The sequence below is a fragment of the Rutilus rutilus genome, assembly GCF_951802725.1.
Source record: "Rutilus rutilus genome assembly, chromosome: 12".
Lineage (NCBI taxonomy): Eukaryota > Metazoa > Chordata > Actinopteri > Cypriniformes > Leuciscidae > Rutilus > Rutilus rutilus.
The window spans coordinates 30,633,420-30,656,943 of NC_140217.1; the positions used below are offsets into that span (position 1 = coordinate 30,633,420).

At 37.4% G+C, this 23,524-nt stretch overlaps 2 protein-coding genes across 6 annotated transcripts in view; both read right to left on the reverse strand.

The window, feature by feature from the left end:
• Nucleotides 1-6,220: 6,220 nt before the first annotated feature.
• atf1 (activating transcription factor 1) lies at nt 6,221-12,071 on the reverse strand. 3 transcript variants are annotated; one of them, XM_084424916.1, is made up of 9 exons: nt 11,340-11,794; nt 11,159-11,238; nt 9,756-9,859; nt 9,516-9,635; nt 9,318-9,415; nt 8,189-8,322; nt 7,761-7,937; nt 7,512-7,659; nt 6,221-7,353 (listed from the first exon to the last, which is right to left on the reverse strand). In XM_084424916.1, the coding sequence occupies exons 3-9, from the start codon at nt 9,852-9,854 to the stop codon at nt 7,209-7,211; spliced, it is 921 nt and encodes a 306-aa protein (XP_084281042.1). In that variant the 5' UTR covers nt 9,855-9,859; nt 11,159-11,238; nt 11,340-11,794; the 3' UTR covers nt 6,221-7,208. The 3 variants fall into 3 exon arrangements, with proteins under 3 accessions (XP_084281042.1, XP_084281041.1, XP_084281043.1); XM_084424915.1 differs by lacking the exons at nt 11,159-11,238; nt 11,340-11,794 and adding an exon at nt 11,882-12,071; XM_084424917.1 differs by lacking the exon at nt 11,159-11,238 and having other exon boundaries at nt 11,340-11,828.
• An 809-nt stretch (nt 12,072-12,880) lies between these two features.
• Nucleotides 12,881-23,524, reverse strand: part of dip2bb (disco-interacting protein 2 homolog Bb) — a 34,974-nt gene continuing 24,330 nt past the window's right edge. For all 3 annotated transcript variants that reach the window (XM_084424864.1, XM_084424863.1, XM_084424862.1), the window contains 12 exons: nt 22,219-22,340; nt 21,999-22,110; nt 19,875-19,984; nt 19,417-19,547; nt 19,093-19,261; nt 18,191-18,361; nt 18,001-18,062; nt 17,623-17,680; nt 17,454-17,528; nt 16,814-16,988; nt 16,141-16,264; nt 12,881-16,048 (listed from right to left, as the gene is read on the reverse strand). In XM_084424864.1, the coding sequence (XP_084280990.1) occupies nt 15,796-16,048; nt 16,141-16,264; nt 16,814-16,988; nt 17,454-17,528; nt 17,623-17,680; nt 18,001-18,062; nt 18,191-18,361; nt 19,093-19,261; nt 19,417-19,547; nt 19,875-19,984; nt 21,999-22,110; nt 22,219-22,340 (1,562 nt within the window). In that variant the 3' untranslated portion in view covers nt 12,881-15,795. The remainder of the gene's footprint in view (nt 16,049-16,140; nt 16,265-16,813; nt 16,989-17,453; nt 17,529-17,622; nt 17,681-18,000; nt 18,063-18,190; nt 18,362-19,092; nt 19,262-19,416; nt 19,548-19,874; nt 19,985-21,998; nt 22,111-22,218; nt 22,341-23,524) is intronic.

The window sequence follows — 23,524 nt, forward strand, 5'->3', positions numbered from 1 at the left end:
CAGACTTTAGGAGGTTAATGCAGGCCAGCTTTTGTGAGATTGTGATTTATGCATAAAAGAGCCATACAGCCATCTAGTGGTTAGGAGGAATGTGTGTCATACACGCATACAAAACTAACTTTTTACATCCTCATCCATCCAAGTGTTTACAAACAGAATTTGCTTTTGCAGGACAGAAAACATTGTCTTCTCGACATGTACACACAACATGAACCAGCTGCAGTGTTTGAGGGCAGGTAAAAGGAGATGTTGCTTGCAGGCAGCCAATGAAGACCATAGGCGGGCATTATGCAAATGTGTTACTTTATTAAGTCAGGTCACGGAAGTGAGGCTGGAATTCCTGATGACTCGTTTAGGCAGGTCGGAGTCGATGCTTTCTTTTGGGAGACAATAACTTTATTTTTCGTGCACTTTCGACTTTATAACTTTGCAAACCGATTACATTCACAGACAGCTATATTACACACTGCATGAAAGGTAATATTCAAAAAAGCATAATAGGGTCACTTTAAGCATAAAACCTTGACTTCATACTAATATACTTAGGTAATATACCCTGGTTTCACAGACAGGGCTTAGATTAAGCCAGGATAGGGCCTTAGTTCAATAAGGATATTTAAAGGGGTGGTTGATTATGATTTAATTTTTTTTAACTTTAGTTAGTGAGTAATGTTGCTGTTTGAGCATAAACAACATCTGCAAAGTTATGACGCCCAAAGTTCAAAGCAAAGGGAGATATTTCCTTTTAAAGAAATTGCTTTTTAAGGACTACACGACATTCCTTCTGGGTTAGTGACATCACCAACCCTAAAAGTTTTTGAAATTTTCAGTGCATGTGTGTGTGAAGTAATTGAAGCTGCTAATAATGAGCTCTTGAAGCTCCGCCCTCTTTTCCCGGGAGCATCGGCTCATTTGCATTTAAAGGGACAGACAAAAACGGTGCGTTTTTGCTCACCCTCAAAAAATCAACAATTTTAACGTGCTATATAAAAATATCTGTGGGGTATTTTGAGCTAAAACTTCACATACACACTCTGGGGACATCAGAGACTTATTTTACATCTTGTGAAAAGGGCATTATACCACCCCTTTAAGTAACTTTTATAAACTTCACTATGCATCTTGAGAAAAGCGAATGGCACTGACATATTTTAAGATGTTGGTATAAGTTGCTTCCATTTAAATGTGACATTTTATGCCCCTTTTCACAAGTTGTAATATAAATCTATAGTGTCCCCAGAATGTGTCTGTGAAATTTCAGCTCAAAATAGCTCCCAGATCATTTATTATAGCTTGTTAAATTTGCTCCTTTTTGGGTGTGAGCAAAAATGCGCAGTTTTTTGTGTGTGTCCCTTTAAATTCAAATGAGCTGCTGCTCCCCACCCACATTCAGAAGACGGACAATCCTTTGGATACTCGGTCAATAACAAAACAAGCAAATTTCAGTCAAATTTCAGGAATAGGTTGCAATTTTTAGACTGCCTGGACGTTTCTGAATGGTTAGTGGATACATTTATGTAGTTGTTGTGGAGTTACATTGATTCACCTCACTGACTTGCATGTGCCGTCATGTTTAACTTTTACACAACTTGACTCAGTTCCCTGAGGTCTTTATAAGACAGCTGTGACATTTTTTGGTCAAACAGTGTTCTGTGCACGTCTGTGCAGCCAACGACAGAACAGTGTGCATGCTTTGCTCAAACTTTTGGTATTGAGTTAGAACTGGTTACACTGTTGTTGTGGGTGTTCAGGGGCGCCGTGGGTGGAAACGTCCAGATTATGGGGTGGTAATATTATAATAAGATCCCCTTCCTACGTCAGAAGGGGAGCGAAATCTGATCGGCTTATTTCTTGACAAGCTTGCAGAGAAAGGCTTACCAAAACAAAGTTACTGGGTTGTCACTTTTCACATTTTCTGGGTTGGTAGATGCACCGGGGACCCGATTATAGCACTTAAACACGGAAAAAGTCAGATTTTCATTATATGTCCCCTTTAAAACAGCTCAAACATGCATTTTAATGTCCTTGCACACTGAGTCGTATTTGTCATCCTAAAAATTCGTCACGCACAGAAACATTGCACACTGAGTCCGATGCATTTTAATTAATCTGTTGTGAAAAAAATTGCAAAACAATACAAAATGGAGTCTTCAAGGAAAAAAGGTAAAATATTTCCACCTCCTTAACAACGAGCTGCGGGATTATCCCGAGCGTAGCGATTCAAAGTTTACTTAAGGATGTCAGTGGCTCAGTTTGATGCTTTGCTAGCGATACTGGAGCCACCAAGGGGGAAGCTTTCAGCTGGAAACTGAAGCTTCCCTGGGGGCCGCCATTTGTTAGCAGACCATCATCTGCTGTTAGCATTCCATTGACTCCCATTCATTTTGGCATCACTTTGACAGCGAATAACTTAAAACGTGAGGCGCTTAAAGACTCCATTTGTCCATTATTTATTTCTAAAGAAACACGAAACTGTATAAAAGGCTCCATTACCTTGTATCTTACGTTATGGCCCCGTAGAAGCAATTTTTGTAAAAATAGGCTAACGATTGCGTCATAACCACGCGACTCTCTGTCGCACAGTAGAGAGATTACCGTATGGAGAGGAGGAGAAGCTTGCGGGCAATTGGGGGGACGTGGAGGCAAAATGACAAAATAATTAATCAGAATACTTAGAAAAAGTTGCTCCTGCTCCTAGCTCATGGACACCTCCTACTCACGCTCTCCGTCTCTGCAAGTTTCAGAAGGGAATGATTCAGATTTCTCTTGGCACAGCTACTAGAAGACAGACAGGTTGCTCACGTCACATCTACGTCGTCAAGCTCAGTTTGAGTCTGCGCAGTACGGTCAGCCATCAGGAAGTGAGTGCTTCTAATTGACTTCACTTTTCTCCGTTGAATCCAATGGGGTCACTGTGTCCATTTCTTTTACTGCCTACATTTTCCACCTTTAAATTTGGACAGACTCTGCCTCACATCATGGTCTTATTACCCCCCTCACCTGTACATTATTTGTTTCTATTAATTCAACTGCCCATCGACAATTATTCCTTAATTGTCCACCTTTTTCCTAATGAAATCTACTGCGTTTCAGATTGTGTGAGGCACTTCCGGTTTGGGGAAGTTCCACTCAAAAAGACAATGTACAAAACAGACATGTATTACTACAGTGATAAATTTACATCCGTAATATTGCTGTGTAAATAATCGATCTTTTAGGGATATTCATGGTCTGTTGTCATTTGTTAGAGCTATTTTACACTTTTGAATTTAATGTTAGATTGTTAAAGGGTAAATAGAATATTGTGATCTCATTGTACCCAGTTTTTATTAAAATGCTTATTATTGCCTCAGCGAACCTCTCGCTGATTGTTTAGTTTACTTTAGCGTAAATTACTAGAGGTGGTCAATTGGGAGGTACGAGGGTCCGTGGCTCTACCATTAAAGAAAACGTTAACTCCATTGACAGACACCCATTTTAAAAAATGGTCTCCCTTCCACAGCGTTAGCGAACGTTGCGCTTTTTTGACTAAGGATGCAGGCTTGCCTTCAAGTAGCTATGGCTGTGTTTAAAATCGCCCCCTATACCCTCATTCAATATTCCCTATATTACTCCACTAATATATTACATATTCACATAGGAGAGAATGAAAATGAGTGAGTGACTTCGGACACTGAGTGCGCCGGAAGGGCTGCTGCTTTTGCATAGTTTGTGCTTGCTGTTTAATAATCATTTGAAACTGGCAGCTCCAGTAGTAATGAAAAGATTGATCAATCAAAAAGGAATTTATACCTGAATAATATTACGATATAGCCACATTGTCACAGCGGTTTGGGAAAATGGATGGATGATTCAGCTGCGGGCGCCATCATCTGGCGATACGCGGGAATTCATTCGGCACGACCCTCTCACAGTGCATTATGGGTATTCTCAGAGAATGTCTAATATGGCGAGAAGTTTCACTCTCACTACACTTCCGGCTTCTGAACTGGTTGCAGTTCCACTCTGATTCCATATGAGGGCGCTCACAGGACGAGTGCAGAATGAATGGAGGTCAATGGCGGTATACCCATCAAAATCCACTTTTCTCAGGATATAATTTTTTGTCTAGTAATTTGAATGTTGTATTCGAAAGGAGATGCAAAGAAATTACACATTGCTGGGTGTTAGATTTTTTAGAGTCACTTATTTGTTTTAAAAAAGTCTTTCAAAATGTCAATGACGTCAGAATGCTGACGTCATTAGCAGAATGCTAGCGTGTTATGGGCAACAACAACTCAACCTGTAAGAAATCAAAACGACATAAGTACTCGTTCATTCAACTTTCGACCTAAAACCCATGTTGAACTTGCAAAATCTACAATCACATCTGAGATTTCTCAACGGCAATCGGGTGAAAGAGACAAATTTAGCCGTCTAGCCCCATTGACTCCCATTCATTTTGCACTCATGGCGAGCGCCCCCAGTGGAACTCTGGTGGTACTACAACCAAAATTCGGTACAATAGGGCTTAATAGGGAGTGGACAGGCTCTCCGTAGACGGGCTCTGGTATTCTCTAGCCGATGAGTGTACATACATTTTTTTTTTTTTTAAGAGTTGCAGGCTGAATCCGAAATCGCCCCCTAAACCATAGTCCCTACGTTAGTCCACTAATACAGTTCACTTGAAGGGAGTGAATAAAAACGAGTGAGTGAATTCGAACTGCCGTTGAGCACACTCTGTGTATTGTGGGATTGAATGAGTGCACTCGATAACGTCCACTATGGTTTTGTACACCACTACAAATGACTGTCCCTTCAAATAGTGGCCAATTTAAGGGGACACAGTTAAATTACTCGTGCAAAGCAAATGTGGAGACACGGACACCACCTGCTGACAGACTGGAGCACTTCCCTGGAGTGCCTGACTGACATATATCCAGTCTATGCATTTATCCTAAGTTTCTCGCAGCTACTCCCATCTAGTTTATCAAATGTAGTAGTACATTTTGTAGAAATTTAAGCGATTTTTTTACACTGTTTTAAGTCTTTTGAATACAGTATTTTTATATTCTCAATTTTGGGTTGAGAAATATAAATATTGTAGCCTACTTATGATTTTTCTTCCCTGACCCCTCAACGGGGACTTCCTTTTTTCAACATGTTCTTCAGCCATTCTGGTAATATAAAAATCTTATTTATAAAATCAATCACCATCCATTATTACTTATGGTCTTCATTGAACTTAAATATATTTTATAAAGTTATTTATCTCAAGCTCGAGTAAATAAGTAAAATTAGGGGCATTTAGTGGGGAAAAAAATAGCTTTTGGAAATGTAAAAGGTAAGAAAACTTTGTTGGAGCTTTGAAAACATGGGTTTGGTTAAATGCCTGCATAAATATATGAGATATATATTTATCCTCCCACTGCCTGCTTATCACCCACACATAAATGGAGGTCAAGAGTTCTTTTTGACGCAGAGAGATAGAGGAATGGTTTGATATATATATATATATATATTTTTTTTTTCTCTATAAAACCAGGATGTAGCCTATTGATTTAACACGTCAATGTTGGAATACTGTAAAGCATATGACCACAATGCAATACGTGTCTAACTTAACTTGTATTATCAGGTACTATTTACATTCTACATACATGTCAGGTACTATTTAAATGATGGCTGTGAGACAACCAGTGCTACTTGGAAGCACAATCAAGGCAGCTGGCTTCTCTGACCTGAAGCTACGCCACATCCAAGCTCCTCTGCATGTCATATTCATGAAGCATAAACGTAATAATTTCGCTTTCATACTTCTATACTTGTTATAATGTCATGGGATTCACTAACACTATTCAGAAAAAAATGGAAAATACTTTAAAAATAATCTGATGTTTTCACTGTGGGTACACCGAATTACAGAGCCGGTTTCTTGGGGAGCGCAAAGGGTTTGACCTAAAGCGCAAAAGCTATTCTTTTTTTCTCCCGTCTCATTTTCCACCACCATGTCCCTTTAGGGTTATGAAAAAAATAAAATAAAGCTATTATTATTATAATATTTTTCTGGCTATCTTTTTTAATGCAACAAACCAAGACATTATGTTTTCCCAAGTACTGACCAACATCATTTCATAAGCTAACCTTGCATCTCCTATTTGACCATCTGAGTAGTTTTTCAAGGGCCTCCTTGAGCCAAAAAGCAGTCAAGAAACAGAGAAACTGGAAGGGAGAAAAACAGTCAAAGGCTGGAAAAATATTTATTTAGCTTTTTCACTTTACCAAAAACAAGTGACATTGTTTTTCATCGGATGCTCCCTGATTCGATTGTCTTGTAACAGCTTGGCTTATAAACAGTGGTAAGCCTTGGGTCAATTACTCAGTTAAAACCAACAACGGTCCCGACCCAAGTGTGTATATGGCTTAAAGATCAGTTAGCCAAGGCTTGGCTATTTTACCAATTATACATATTACCAAGGCTTGGACTAAAAAGGGCACAGATTAAATTATACAGATGAGTTTATCAATCCAGAATAAGGCTTAAATGAACTTACCACTGTTTCATGTTACTTATAATAATAGTAAAGCTGAAAGTAAATTCTGCTGTCTCTGTAGAAAATGTCTCACTAAAACTCAGTAAAATAAAATATGGAATGGGGATAGGAATACCAGAGGTTCCTATAAAGGGGGAAATAGCAAAAATGCAAAGAACACAGCTGCATGACTTCATGAAACACACAATCGCGTCACAATTTTCATACATACAAGCGCTTCTGAGAAAGGTGTAAAAATACCACTGTAACTTCTGCACTTCTACCATAGAAAAAAAATAATAATTCAGCTAGCGCTTCAATAAAATTAACATTCAAAATTCCCTGGAAACCAAATGGGTCAAGAATAAAGCAAGATCTCCCAGTGTAGACGTGCCAATGCTTGCACAAGATACATATACAAATATAAACATCTGTTGACTGCAAAGAAAAATATGTTAATGGAAAAATGTATCCCTCTTTCCATCTATCTATTAAAAGCATTATTGTTGCTGTTGTTTCTGGTCAATCGTTCTTAGGCTATTAGTTAAAAATGAGTTGTATAAAAACAAGCATTTGACAGGAGGATTAAATGTATTCTCCAAGCCAAAAAAAGTCCCTGTGTCTGTTTTTGTATAAGCACATAGGCAGACAGGACTGCCAGTAAAGTCCCATTAGCATGATTGGAGAGATGTCCCACTAGCCGGTTTTAACGCAGTACAGGTCCTTTAACGTCTTGAGTTCCTCGATAAGAGTCTTGTTCTGATTCTCCAGGACAGCCACACGGTTCTCCAAACACTTCACATACTCCTTTTTCTTTCTGCGACACTCTCTGGCTGCCTCCCTGCATGCAGAGATTTGGATTAGACAAAAAGCACGGTTAGGCTAACAATGCAAATTTTTGTATAGTACCTACATGACAATAACCATAGCATATTATACATTAACAACAAACTTCATCTAGCTGAACAAATCAATTCTCTTTCGCTCAAATACACCCACCTGTTCTTCGCCAGGCGTATCTCTCGCTTCATTTGCGGGTCATCGCTCTTGCCCTGAGAGCTGATAACGGGTGATGTCATGACAACGGTCTGAGGCAGCGAAGAGGAAGAGGAGCGGATCTGATAAGCTTGCATTTCTCCCCCCGCACCTACAACACAGCATCACAGCCAGAGTGTGTCCCATGTGTAACCAAACAACAATATGAGCTGATTGCCAAATGAAAAGCTCTTTTTGACTTTGAATGCCAACCTTGGAGCACCACCTGGTTACTAGGCAGCAGAATCTGTTGTCCGTCGGCAGTCTGAGCATATTGCAGTATAGTTGGCTGGTTTGGGTTCGAGTTGGTCATGGTGAGTGTCTGCAGGCTTTGCATGCCCTCTGAACCGGCACTGGCGAGCTGCAGAGAGCCATTGGATGAAATCGCAACTGCAAAGGAGCAAACAAATCGTGCATGAAGATAAATCTTTTTTTAATGTGATTTTATGCAATTGTTTGTTATCATACACTATGAAAATCAAGTTTGTATGGGTCATTAAAAAACAAACTGCATGGCTTTTGTGTCATTTGTCGTTAACCACTTACTTAACTTCTGTTGCAAAATATGTAGGAAATTACCACACGATGCATTCAATACCTCTCAAAACCCATTGTTTAAATAGCATGCTGGCTTGGCTTACTATATTGGCCAGTGCTTGTCTGGTAGATTGGGGTGGGGAGCGAGACGCTTGTTATGGCAGAGGAGGTAGAGATTTCCTCTTCTCCCTCGTTCTGAGTCGCCACTTCCTCAGCTGATAGATCATTTAGAATCTTCCTGAAACACAAAAAGGAAGAGAAAGTTTTCATGTAGTGCCTAAACTCTTTGTTGTGTGCCAGAGACATGCCTGGAATTTAAAGCTTGGCCATTTTTGCTTGTAGCTCCCCTATGTGTGTGTTTAAGGACATGTCTGAAATAGAGCGCAAAAGGATCCAGAAAAAAAAAAAAAAAAAAATCTACACAGATTACAAAAGAAGTAGCCTACTAAATATGCTAATTGTAGCCTGCCTCATTCCATAGTATCAGGAATAGCTTTTGGTTCTGTGCGAATGAAATGAAAATTCTGCATGAGTCAAAAATCAACTTCAAGTATGTAAATAAAGACATTTATGCTGCATTAACAAGATTGCCACCTTTTGTTTTAGATCTGTCACACTCGCCTATTATGAATGCAAGAGGGGTGATCAAATAAATGACATTTCTCTGAGATTAGATAAGAATAAAAATATAAACAATTATATAAACTGATTTAAGATGCACTTAATGTGAGCTTTGTGAACTATACTAATGTTTGTGATTGGGTATATAAAATGTATTTGGTGCTTGCCGGAGAAAGCACTATTATCAGTGAGAAAAAACTTTTACAGTAAATTCACAATTAAATAAAAATTGACAATCTTATTTTTATGCCTTATTGCAGTGTTTAGTATGTGTACTAATTAATGTGCCCACGTAATATTTAACTTCCTTTCATTTCTATAGGCAGACTTTAACAAAAAATGTCTTATGTCTTTGATTTTTAATTTATTAGTCATTAAAGTGCGGGAGAACCATGTTTGGGAGAAAATGCTTGGTTACACAATCCCCATGAAAATTAATGGATTTTTGTGAACTGTGTATTTACTGAGGGAATATTTTGGAACAGATCCACAGTTTCCACAGAAGCTTGCTGGCCATGAGCGTCCACCCTACCGAATGGCTCTGATTAATTCAACCTTGCTAGGCTCCCTAGATACATATAGCTAGAATGTGTGTGATTTTGGGTTCTATACCTGTAGGATGGGCGCCGAGCCAAGATTTCTCTTGACTTCTGGTTAGATGCCCCACTGTCACTTGATTCCTGAGAATCATCACTGTCAGATCCTTGACCCTAATAGGAAACAGTGTTTAAGTGGAGGGATAACATGTCACTGATTCCAACCTGAAGTAAAAACAAAGATCAGGAAGGTGAAGATCACACTGCATGTTACCTGTGCATGTGCCTGTGGAGACTGGATAACTGATGACTGTGCTGACTGAATCACACCTTGAACCTGGAACTGACCGCTGGGCAGCTGAACCACAGTCACTGGATTCCCACCCAGAGACATCTTTCCACAATATGATTAAGATGAATGACATGACACAAGCATATTTATTGCTGTTTTAGTCAAACAGCATATTTATACATCATGAGAATGTGTGTTCATAAGTACATACATTAACAGTACCTGTGCTATCTGTGATATGTGAGAGGCAGTTATAGTTGTGGGGATGGCAATAGTTTGGGACTCAGAGCCATTGCTGTTGTTCTGGTGGACCTCCTCCATTGCCACTGTAAATGAACATTGAGACAGATTTTGGTCAATACTTAATGTAGATGTGATGCTTCCCACGGTCGGTAGACTCAGAACCCATATAAAGGGCTTTTGGCAATTTTTGAATTTCCTATGCTGCGTCCGAAATCGAATACCTTACTACTAGACAGAATGCCAAGAGTAGCATGTCCAAAAACATAGTATTAGAAAGAAAGTCCCCGGAGAGATTCTTAAGTGCGCATTCGATTGACACTTTACAACCCCGTGAGGCGACAGGAGGGGGATTTATGAATGGCAGTGAAGTGGCCCAAACTGACGCCGGTAGGTCACATAAGTCAGAATTTTATTCATATTACCCATATTCATTCTATATAGAGCGTCCTTTATTTTTAATGGTTGTGAAGTAAATTCAAATGTAGTACCTACACGCGATTTTGGACGCAGTGCTAGTCTTTTCTGTGATTATTAAAATTAGCAATATATGGCTAATATTTAAGAGATGATTATAACTTTTGTTTTGATTAAAAAAGTAGTTACAGAAATATCCATATCCTTTTATTAATTTCCTCTTATATTTCAAGGTTCCTGACATATTTTACAGAATGTTTATGCCTTGCAAACAAATACGAAAAATGTTTAGTAATAAATGGTATTTTTTAAATAATTGTCAATTTAAAAAAGTAAAGAAAAATGTATATATAAAAAAAGTTTAAATTTTTTACAGAATTTACATTTAAAATGATATGATTAAAACAAAATTGTAATTAAAAAAAAGTTACATTTAAAATGATAAATATAAATTAAAATATAATAGTATTTATTTATTCAGGACAAATAGAAATCTGAACTACGGGACAAAAAAACTGCTGAGCCCCATTACTTTTTGATGTATTATTTTACAGACTGACAGCAAACATGAGAATGCTGAAGAACACTGGCTTTTATCTGTTCTCATATGTTTCAATGGATGGCCCGTGTGTGTGTGTGTGTGTGTGTGTTTGTGGCTAACAGTAAAAAGCCTTGATTTAGTCAGTGTTTCCATTTTACCCCAGCCCTTAGTCAGTCCCTCTCAAACCTTTAGCTCTACCACACACACACACACACACACACACACACACTTACACTGTCCTTGTGGGTTGCTTTCTATGCATTATTGCTGCAACCATGCTGCAAATGCTCTCATGTATTATTTGATTCCAGTAAAATCATGTAAACAGTACAATAAATAAGAAATAAAATCACTAAATAACAATGTAATGGGGGGGGGGGGGGGGGGGGGGGGGGGGGGGGGGGGGAACTGAATAAGCTAACTTAACATGGAATACAATACTGTTCCTGTAGAGGTAAATCAGATGCTTTGTGTTGTTATTAACAGCACTTCATACAGAACCGGATGCTAAATAACGCCCATCAAATAGTCACATTTCTAAAAAAATAGCAATATCGGGTTAATTTCTATTTTAATTAAGCTAAAATAACCGTGTGATATATACTGACCTGTTGATTCAGTATTTTCGATAATATTATCCGTTAAAAGTCCGCATTTAAAACAAACAATCTGAGGCTACAACAGCTAACAGGCTAAATAAAATTAGACAGATGTCTATGATGTCATTTCATAACTTATCTGTCAAAATACATAAGATTCCGCCTGTATTTATAAGCGGGTTTGTTTCTACTGCACAAAAGCTCCATCACAAGAGATTGATAGATTTTTAAGTTGCAAATGTTGCACGAGTGTCAGAGACTTTAAGTCTTATTCCCCCATGAGATCCCGATCAAAAGCACATCTCTAAATAAAACAAACCAAACCGCTGCGGTGTGTAGTGAAGCCTGTGGGCGACTTAATGCCGCGCTCTGCAGAAAGTTCCAAGCTAGTCACTGGCACGCAAGTACCCGCGTCAACAGACGTCAGCGATACGGGGAGCCATTAAAACACCTTCCCGTAAGACGAGTGCTACAACCGAGCGGACGGGCGCCATGACTGCAGCGACAGGTCGGCAGAAGAGAAAGAGTACAAAACAAAAGCAACGCTTTACCTTTTTTCCGTTTGAGCCGCTCCTGGAAACAACGACGCCGTCTATATAGATGCCAATACTCGAAATATAATTTGAAAAGTAATTATTTAATAATGCATAGAATAAACCTGGGCGGTTTCCATTGAAAAATCTTAGATGGCTTGAGGGTTTTTTTTTTTTTCCTAAAGGCCGCAATAAGCGCCTCCCCCTAGAAGGACGTGTTACGTAAATCTGTGTTAAGCCTTGTGATTGGCCAATATCACTGAAACGCAAAAAGGGTCTGGGAACATGAATGAAACCAATGCAATTACCAATGCATACTATGTAGTGCATTTTTCTATTATGCATGGCAAAAACTATATTCACAAACAAAAATGGTCAAAGCGTATTCGAAAATGTAACAATTTTTTTACTAGATGCGCTGCGACTCAATTTCTGGTGAAAAGAAGCTATTTTGGATTATGCCATTTTGGAATATTTACAATGTAACGAGAGAGAGAGAGAGGGAGATAGACAAAGTTATAAAGTTAATAAAAAAAAAAAAACAATTTCAGCGATGCAAAATAAAAGCCTTTTATTATTTTTTCGTGTTTTTCATTGGAGTAAAAAATAATTACAGTTACCAATGTACAAAAAAGAAAGATGTGAGCCAACAGGGAAATGCTTGCTTGCATAATCACGACTTTCATTTATTTCCATGAATGTGAAATATCCCATTCTTATTATTAATATTAGGAGAAATGAACAGAACAGAATACTTTAACACAGAAGAGTAATATGTATTGCCTAAACATGTTCCTATTTTATTCCATACAATGCAAGCAAATAATTTGTTTTTGTATATTTTGTATAGTGTGTATGCTGGATGGGGTACTTTAAAATGTAGCTGCTTCAGTAGTGTGTGAAACATTTCTTTTGGTTCCAGCACTTAGCTGGCATGTCAGATTATCAATAAACTGAACCGATTATGTCTTGTTTTCTGTTTTGTTTTTGTAGATATTAAGACGTGGTTAACGCAAATGACAAATAAATTCTTTTTATTTAAAGAACAAAAATCATTGCAAACATGAAAGTGAATATTTATAAATGATTATATCCTCTCCATCCTGGAAAGCACTATTTCCCTGAATGCCCCATGTAAAAGGCTAATTCGCTCGCTTGTGCTTTCATCACATAAACTCAACTCTGATGCCCTTCACAACAGTGAGAATGAGAGAATACATTTCATGACAGTGTCTCTGATTTGGGAACGTGTATTGTGGAACTCATCGACAAACCAATGACCTTTCAACGGTGTGACCATACATACTCAACCGCATCGTACAGAATGAGGTTAGGCTAACATACTGTAGTGGTCAGTTGTGTAAGGACTCTGAAAGTAGTCTTTCAAGCCCCCACAGTGCTCGACTTTATCATGCTTACATCATTAAAACTTGTACATACCGTAAGATTTCTGAATCTGAATTCTAAATAGAAATGCATGACAGACAAATCTGAGTACAGACTTCAACCCATCACATTTCTGATCGACCAGAAAAGAACAAACAGGAACAGAGCAAGCTTTTTTACAACCAGTCTTCAACTTCAGCTACGAAGGGATATCAGTGACAGTAGTTAATATTCATATTAATCCAAAAAATTGACAGAATACAGCAACTAACTTACAGTACAGTAGAATTTCTCATCTGTACACAAGCAATTATTTACAGTTATTTATGGTTTACAAGAAGATAGTCATTCCTCGTAAAAATGGTTATAGTACAGAAGATCCTTTGCCAAACATGTAAAATCTTTGCATTTGTACAGTTAGGTGTTCACGAGGGGTTTGCTTGTACAGAGTCGTGTTATTTTACAGTTGTTTTATTTTATTGTACAGATGCCTGCATTTTTTTTCTCTCTTTTTTTTTTTTGTTGCCATTTAGAGGTTTAAATGGCTAATCCTGATGTGTATAAGCACCTTTAGATGAGAGCAAAAATAGAGCTATACATATCTCAGTTTGTGTTTGGTTTGGGCTTGGTGTGTGATGAGGTTTGCAGTTGAATGTTTTTGAACGAATCCATACTAAGTGTGTTTCTTACCGTTATACGTGTATGTGCAGAAGTAAACTGAGAACAATTTGTAAATGCAGGTACTGAGGTTAGACTGGGCATTTAGTCCCAAAAAATGTGTTTTCATGTGCCTGCACTTTCATATGCTACTCAATAATGCATGTTACAGAATATATCTGCATTTATCTAATAAAGTGCATAAAGGATAATGAAAAACAATAGGGATGATTATCCTCATGCTGAACTTCAGGGGTCTGAGGGAATGAAGTTTTCACTTTGAGACAGACAGACAGACAGATAGATAGATAGAACCGATGCTCTCGAGCCAAATATGGTTCTTTCAGTGAGTATAGATAGAGTGTGTGAAACAGATATTGTGGTCCTCTTTTTGAAACATTTTTCATATTTGCACTGAGTAATAAAAATATTAAATAAAAGGGACATATAAGATGTATGAAGCATTTAAATAGCCCATGGTTTAGAACACATCTCAATTGTTAATAACAAATTGATTATTAAAATAATGTTTGTGGACAATCCTAAACAACAACCTGTTAAATATGAGTAAAAAAAAATGGAAAAAAACATTTTAAAAATGTTTTGGGTATTACATTGCAGTTTTTTTTTTTCGAGAAGTAAACCTGTATATTGTATTTTGTAAATATTGTAGAATTAAAACAAATTAAAAGATGCAGCTCTGTCACCTGAATAGCTGCATATCTGAAATAAACTTTGTTAAAGCCCCAGTGGTAAGATTTAGAACACTAAATGGTTTGCTGTCAGAGGAAAATGAGCAGACAACTGCAGTCTCAGTAATACATTTGTGTGTGTTGACAAAAATAATGGTGGATGAAGGAATGGGTTTTAACCTGGGTAAGGGCATTCTATGAACTGTAGCATTACAGAAATGTCCTGTCATCAATACTGCCCTTATTAAGAAAGGCACTTAACCCCAGGTTGCTCTTGAGGGACTGTCTCTGTATTAAGTATAATGTAAGCTGATTTGGACACAAGCATCTGATGAATGACAAAAGACCCCTATTACCCCAATGCTGTATATAAATAGTACATTTTAGAGCCCTGTAACACACAGCACCATAGATAAGCTGGGTTGCAGTCCTGTATACATATATAAATATACACATTTTGAACTTTTGGGATTCAGGGTTGTGACGTCCTAGTCTGTTAAGTCTGTGTTCATTGTGTTCATTACCTTGATTACCCAAAAACCCAAAAGAGTCTTAACAACACTAATTCACAGAGAATTGATATTGTTAAGCCTACTTAATTACTCCACTGATCTTTTGTAGTCCGTCCATCCATTCATCATGAGCTCCTATCCATTTATGAATCATTATAGTTTATATTGCACCGTTTATTTTAAGATTTCACTTTGTCTCCCTTTTTTTACTTAACATTTAGTCTGAGAATTGACTCCTGGAATCGATTCCATTGAGTCCAAAAACGTTGGAATCAGAATAAAAGAAAATTCTGAAATCGAACAACCCAGGTGAAAACTTACAAACTGAGGCTTTAAGCTAATTTTAATAAATAAAAAAAAGGACAAGCCAGCCAGTGCTAGAATAGGAGAGTGTTTGAGTAGAAAAAAGAGCTATGTAATTCAAGTAAATTTAAATCATGACCAAGAATTGGACAGACATTATGTGGCATTGTGTGAGAGTGGGGTTCTAGGGGAGAAGGAATTGAACTAAAAGGGAAATTCTTTTATAGCATCCCTTCTCCAAAACTGCATCTCACACATTTGTATTTTGGAAAATGACACCTTATCCCTGAAAAAACAGGGCCAAGTCTTTCTGTTTATGAACTCAATCCAAGTTCAGAGGCCAGGCTCCGTAGCACCGCTCTGGCAGGCCTTTGGCTCGCAGTTACATGTTGTACGCTACGTATATGGGGTCCAACTGATCTGCCAGGAAGGAGTCTCTCAAGTGCATTCGCTGCTTTTCTCCTCTGGAGTTTATAGGAATGACCCCTGGGTCAACAATAACCACCACACCAACAATCAGATGGTGCTCTTCTAATACTACATTGGTTACCAGCGGGACCAAGTCTAAAGCGTCCTGCTCTGATCCGCAGAGTTCAGCCACCACCACCAGCAGATTTGTCCAGGTGAACACAGCACTGCAGAGGGGAAAAAAAGAGCACGTAAGAGTTAAAGGGTAGTATGATTGCAAGAAAAAAATTAAGCAAAGAGCACGTCTCTGAAATGTTACCTTTCGCCGATGCTGCGGTGGGCACGTGATACGCTGGTCTCGATGTCAATTGGATGATACCGCAAACCTCTCAATTCTAAAGTCTCATCCAGAGAGCCCACCACAAACAGGGCGTCATGGCGATCTAAACGCGAAATGTTACAAACATGGACATTTTTACAAGAACATTAATTTAGTGTGGCATAACAATGCACTGCATAGTCTCATAATTTATGTATCTCTTATAGTGAGAAGTCTGAGACCACTAGTTCCAATGTCTTATTTAATAATAATATATATATATATATATATATATATATATATATATATATATATATATATATATTATATACATGTAATATACAGAATATATATATCTGTAATTATAAATGACATTATCACATAACAATATATTTAAAACTTTAACTAAAACATTATTTTTTTTAGAATGGTCAATGTCACAATTTCCTTAAATTTGATTAGTGACCTAGAATCTAAATATATATTAATTTATTTTACATCATCAGTTTTTGGGTTTAACATTTTTTTTTGTTTTTTTTTCTGGGACTGCATGAAAACAGATTTACAATCTGGTCTTAGACGTTTGCATCCCACAGTACATTGCCCCCACCAGTCTTTCATGAGCACTTCATCCTTTATTCTTGATTCATCCAATTGTGTTTCTCTCTCTCACCTCCACTGGAGTCTGTGAGTTCTGTTCTCTTGACAAATCCCAGGTATCCAGTTTTGGCCCAGAGTGTTTGAGGATCTCCAAAGCTCAGTTTAGTGTTGAAGTGGTCAGCCTGCAGGTTTTCCTCTCCGTATATTGTGTAGTATCCTGTTGCATTGTGGGGACTGTTCACCCAAATCTGAGAAAGAGTGAAGTATATTACTGGTGAAGCTTAGGAATCTATTTTGACCCTCTATCTATTTCTCTCACTTGCTCATCATCATGGAAACAACGGTCTGAAAGGCATTCTTGAGATGAAATATGAGACGTGATGTATGAACAGAGAAAAACAATCAAGGTATCACTTGTGTCAAGTTATGCAAAAAGTGTAAACAAATATTATTTAATTGTGTATTTGGGATACATAATGATAGCTTTGAAATGTGCCTAAAAATGTTTAAAGTGTAATTTTCTCTAGAAAAATTCTATTACATGATTTGAAAAATAAAAAAACGCGAAAAATAACTCTCCTGTGAATGTTAGTATACAAATAAATAACTTATTAAGTGTTTGAAAATGTGTTTTAAGGTAGTTTATTTTCTAAAAATGCACAAAGCTGATGAAACAACCAATTATTATTTACATATACTATATGTAAACGCACCTCTCCTAGATGAGAGTCCCCTAGTGGTCCTCTAGTTTCTGGATTGACTATGATCACCCTCACACCAGGAAGAATCTAAAAGAGAGAGAAGAAGAATGAAAGCATTAACAATATTCAAACTCCCTATTTTTTTACATTCATTCTAGATCCAACAGTGGAATGCGCTTACTGTTCCAGACTCCATGAGAGGAAGAGACTGTGGCGCTCCTCGCTCTACTAACCTCACCCTACAACACAGAAACACCATCATCAGTGTTATACAAGAAGAAAGAGTGTTTATGACACAATATAATGACAGAGTCGAGAGGAACCAGCAGATCTGGAGCTTTTTTCATATTTGACAAAACCCAGGATCTTAATAGATATAATTCTACAGTATTTAAAACAGTAAATACTATGTGATTTCTGCTCTACTAATGGCACCAAATGCAATAACAATTGGCTGAGCCAGAAACTGACATGTTCACACACAAAAACACACTTCACCTTTTAGTATTTAAACCTTATTTGTTTTGTGTGAACATATAAATATATGTGCTTCTCTTACCGGTCATGTCGGAGGGACTTCATGTCCACATACACAGTTGAGGGGTCTGGTCCAGTTGTACCCTATGAAAAACACAAACCCACACACACACGTACAGATCAGCTGCACCTCAAATAACTGAAACATCAGGTCTGACACGCATATTGCAGAGGAAAATCAACTTGCAAAGTTTGAACTTCAGGTAATCTACCTGTAGGCAGATGGCCAGGTTCACTCTCGACCCAAAAGCAGTGCTGACAGCCCGCATGGAGAGTCCAAGGTCTTTGAACAGTTTGGAGAAGGAGTGTGTGAGAGCCAAGCGCGGACGCTCCTCAGCAATCACCACACAGCTCCTCACACACGACAGGTTCACACCACGTGCCTGAAGTCAGATGGACACGAAGAACATCAGAAGAACATTTGAAGATTTGAAAAAAAAAGACAAGCTATGTTGTATTTGTGTTAGTGGGGAAAATTTGCAGATATGTGAAAGACCAGCATGTGTTTTGATTCATATGCAAACTTGTTTTAGAGGCAGACTCTAATATGTCCCACACTCTGTTGCATTGATTTTGATGCGAAAAAGCTTAATGGGTTAGTTAATCAAAAAATGTGTTATGTCCTTTTAAGCCTGTACGAGTGGGGTCCAGTGACTTTCATTAAAAATTCATCAAAATATTGTCTTTTGTGCTTTGTAGAAGAAAGAAAGTCATACAGGTTTGGAATGACACGAGGATGAGTAAATGAAGACAATTCTTCTTTTCGGGTGAACTATCAATGAAATCAAAATGGATAATTCTTATTTTTTTAATGGAATATTGGATTATTTATTATAAATGATTTTTCTTTTAAATTCATGTGCATAATCTTTAATCAAAATAACTTCCCCTCTTGCAGCGACATCTCTTCTCTGATGATGTGCTTAGTGACTCGAGGGCGGGACAACCTGTCACTCGCATGAGATCACAACAATAGCAAACCACAACGATTCAATCAATTCTGATTCTGATTCCTACATTTTTTCTTGTACGTGAAGGAAGACGTTTCACAATAGGGAAGAAAACACTATCACAACTTTCGTTTTATGACGACTTTAAGTGTGCTAATATATACCTTCAGCATCTCCGTCTGTCCGCCCAGGCCCTTGGTGCAGAGCTCCATGACAGAGTAGGAGCAGAAGGTGTCTCTGATGCGGTACTGACTGAGCGTGCCCAGCCACAGGGGCAGTGAGATCTCCAGCTCCATAGGAGGTATCAGGATAGACTGATGACCTGAGTATACACTGCAGAACACAACCATATATTAACATCGACTTCAAAACACATTCATATCGACTATGAAGGGAACAAGCCATAGCGTGAGATGACGAAGCTGTGAGTCTTTCTATGTTAGTATGAGACATTTGTATGTGACTGTTTGTGTGTATCCATCTGTTACCTCGCAATGCACCAGAGCACAAAACCAAGTCCACAGTAGGGGTCGAGGCAGATGGCGATCTGGCGAGAGGAGTACAGCTCACACTGTAGCTTTATAGAGCGGCACAGAGCGCTCACCGCCGCGTGAGAGATCTGATAGACAGCCAATCAGAGAGGGGAGTCTCAAATGTACAGATCAACTAACATTTGTTTTAAGTCTGAGGGAGGTATTTGCTACAATGGGGTCCAAAACATCTAAGACAACACTGAAAATCAAGAAGTCTAATTTAAACCAAAATGTGATAAAAAAATAAATTAAATAGAAGCATTTTCACTAGTTGTCTCAGACTTTTGGACAGCACTCTATATTTATAAAATACAAAAACACCTCTGATTGGTCAGTTATTCAATGACCCTAGAATTAAATGTCACCAAAACTGCCTGAAACAGTGATGAAACACATCCATTGAGATGTCTCACCTTCACTCCTGTCAGCATGCCTGTGGTTGAGACACTGAAGTCCAGATAGGCCATCATCTCAGCATTGGGCGGTTTGTAGATTGTGGGAGGTCGTTTGCGAGGCAAGTCATCTGGGGGAAAATAAGAGAAATTAATGTTAAACTTGAATTTGCATGTTTGCATTTTCCACACGATGCGGCCAGAGCTGAAGTTTGACTACCAACACATGGAAAATATGACTGTACACTGCAAAAATATGCTTTTCTTACTTAGTATTTTTGTCTTGTTTCCAGTCCAAATATCAAACATTTCTTAAATCAAGATCTATTTACTAGATGAGTAAAATGACATAAGATATTAAGCCTTGTTTTCTGGGGAAATAAATAAAAATTAATGCTTAATTTTTTTTTTAATTAAAACAAGCAGAATTATCTGCCAATAATCGTGTTTCTGTTTGAATTAAGATTATTTTTCTATTATTTAAGTCTGCTTGTTTTAAGCAAAAACTTAATTTTGATTAAATCCCCCGGAAAACAGGACATAATATCTTATGTCATTTTACTCATCTAGTAAATACAACGTGATTTAAGAATTTTTATATATTTGGACTGGAAACAAGACAAAAATACTTTGTAAGAAAAGCATTTTTTTGCAGTGTAACTACATATAATATGTAACAACAGTGCGGTTTCTGCATGGAACGACACAATGAGTTTTTCAACACTCGCAATGCGGATCACATTTCATATCCGGACTGGAAGTAAGCATGTTTCAAGTTTTTATAGACAAATTTAATTTACTCTAGTGCCCCAAACATGAACCAGCAACGTGTATGCGCACATATTTTATTATGTCTTTGTAAAATAAACAGAACCTCAGATACTTTGATCTCCAGAGATATGGACAAAGAGAAAGCTTCTTTCCATCCTGTCCTTCCTTCACATTTGTTCCTTCTCCCCCACTTCCTTCTCTTTACACATTCTTCTCTTCACTCAGTTCACATAGAAAGATTATATAAAAATCATAATGTTTTATTTGATCTATGGGGACTAAACAAAATACTTTTAGATAGAGCAAGCGTGAAGGCGGCCTTCTAAAAAGTATAGTCAATTACCTCTGTCTAGTGACCAAGACTGACGAGTTTGTGATCATGTGACCCGCGTTAAACGCCCGGCACAAGTCTCTCTGTGCGACATAGATTCCTAATGAATGGGTAAAATATAAAGTAAAGAGTTAAATTGAATAATCAAATGTCTCGATAAAGTATCATATAAATTACCAATTGCCATTCCAACCTAAATTTGAGGTCATGATAAAATGGAGTCAGATAAAAGTAAATTGGAATTAAATTACTTTGCCACACTGAAAAGAAGGAACATGCAGGTATCATTCACCCGCTCTATTGGAAACTGTTGTTAGGCCGACTGGGCAGGCCTTACGTCATCCATGTGCAAATAAGGACAAAGATACAGCGGTATGTCTGATTATGAATGCGATGATGACTCAATGGATTAATCTGATACACAGAAGACAACGACATAGACAAAGAATTCAAAGAAGAATTGACAAAAAAGTAACTATGCCTTCATTCTTTGTTAAACTGATGTGTGTCATTTGTTCAGAGATTGTACTGCTTATAAACATAATGAAAATATTATTAGACATTTGACATTTTCATACAGACCAATAGCTCTGCAAAGTTATAATGCTGATTTGTTGAATATTTCTAATAATAATATAACAAAACATATTTGATTTGTTCATGATAGTTCTTACTAGTCTCTAATGATAAGATTTTTTGTGAGTTTGTTGTCATAGGGTTATATTTTTTAAAAACATTTCTGTCATGACAAATCAAGCCAGATATTTTTCTTGCATGCTTTGCGTGAGACCAGCTAAAACGTTTACATGTTATGTTATTTTATGTAACAATGAGACTGGTTAGTGCTTAAAGTAACTACTGTGGTGATAAGTCTGTTGTTGGACAAACTGTTACACAAAACTAAAAGTTGTTTCAATTAAAGAGCAAACCCTGATCCAATATATATGCTACAGATGACTTTAACCTATTATTATATGAACAAAGTACAGTATGTTTTGCAATGTGCACAGGAGCTATATGGAAAATTGACTGTTGTATGTTACCTGTGTCTATTATGATGGGCCATGTTTTTATGTTGACTGTAGCTGCTGCTTCTTTAGATCTGAGAATCTTCGTTAAAACCTGAGTAGTGAGAATGCAAGCAGCCTTGCTGACCTGAGGAAACCAGGAGAGAGATGCAAGAAAAGTTAACAATGCTACCAAGCAGTTAAAGGAAAACACACCCAAATAAAGGTGTCTAACAGATGCAACACACAGACTTACATCAATAATCATGCGGACAGTGGGCAGAGTGGCTGAGAGGTTCTGCGGGTGTGGAGGCCTCACGGTGACAGGAATACAACCAGCATACAAACAGCCATAAAATGCTGCGATCAGATCTATACCTGCACATACAGACAATTCATATGCAATGCAAATTTTTATGTACATTTATTTATTTATGCCAAAACAGTCATAAATACGTTTTTATGCTCATTTTCTCTCTTTTATATATACACACACACAATATACTGTGTATATATATATATATATATATATATATATATATATATATATATATATATATATATATATATATATATATTAAAATAACACGTATTATATATATATATATATACAGTGCTATGCATAAGTTTAGACACCCATGCTAAAGTTGACTAAAAAGAGGAATAAAAAATCATCTTTTGGAAATTGAACTTAATGCCTTAATTAAAAAAATTAGGAAAAATCCAACCTTTAAGGACACCAATTTTCTTTGTGAATGAATAATGTATCGTAAATAAATAAATGTTCTTCCTTAAAATACAGGGTGCATAAGTCTGGACACCCCTATGTTAAATTCCCATAGAGGCAGGCAGATTTTTATTTTTAAAGGCCAGTTACTTCATGGATCCAGGATACTATGCATCCTGATAAAGTTCCCTTGGCCTTTGGAATTAAAATAGCCCCACATCATCACATAGCCTTCACCATACCTAGAGATTGGCATGGTTTAATTTGCATTGAGAGATGATCTTATAGAAAGTACTCCATGCCAATCTCTAGGTATGGTGAAGGCTATGTGATGATGTGGGGTTATTTTAATTCCAAAGGCCAAGGGAATAAAACCATTTCTAGACTTAAATCGACACTTTCCTTTCAAGAGTTGGAAAAAGTTATTCATACATTTATTACATCACGGCTGGACTATTGTAATTCTTTAAACCATGGTCTTCCTCAATCTTCATTGGTACGTTTACAGATGTTTCAGAATGCAGCAGCTAGACTGTTAACTAGTGCAAAAAAAGCCCCACTTTACTGGCTTTCTGTCTTTTTTAGAATTCAATTCAAGATTTTGCTGATTGTTTTTAAAGCTCTTAACAGACAAGCCCCATCTTACATCTCTGATCTTATTTATTTGAACTCAGCTCTTAAGTCCCTCAGATCGGCCAATAAAGCTACATGTCCCACGGTCACATCTTAAATTGAACAGAGCTTTTCAGAGCAGTTGCTGCTCCATAAGTTTGCCACCTAGCATTATGAATGTTCCTTCTATTTCTGTTTTTAAATCCAGACTTAAGATACATCT

Bases quoted from the DNA above. Each gene is read 5' to 3' on its own strand.
- atf1 (XM_084424915.1), bottom strand. From the start codon at position 9,854: ATGGAGGAGGTCCACCAGAACAACAGCAATGGCTCTGAGTCCCAAACT. The intron at 7,660-7,760 runs GTTGGCATTCAA...GCTGTGTTGTAG, and splicing joins TAACCAGGTGGTGCTCCAAG to GTGCGGGGGGAGAAATGCAA. The intron at 7,354-7,511 runs GTGGGTGTATTT...CTCTGCATGCAG, and splicing joins ATACGCCTGGCGAAGAACAG to GGAGGCAGCCAGAGAGTGTC.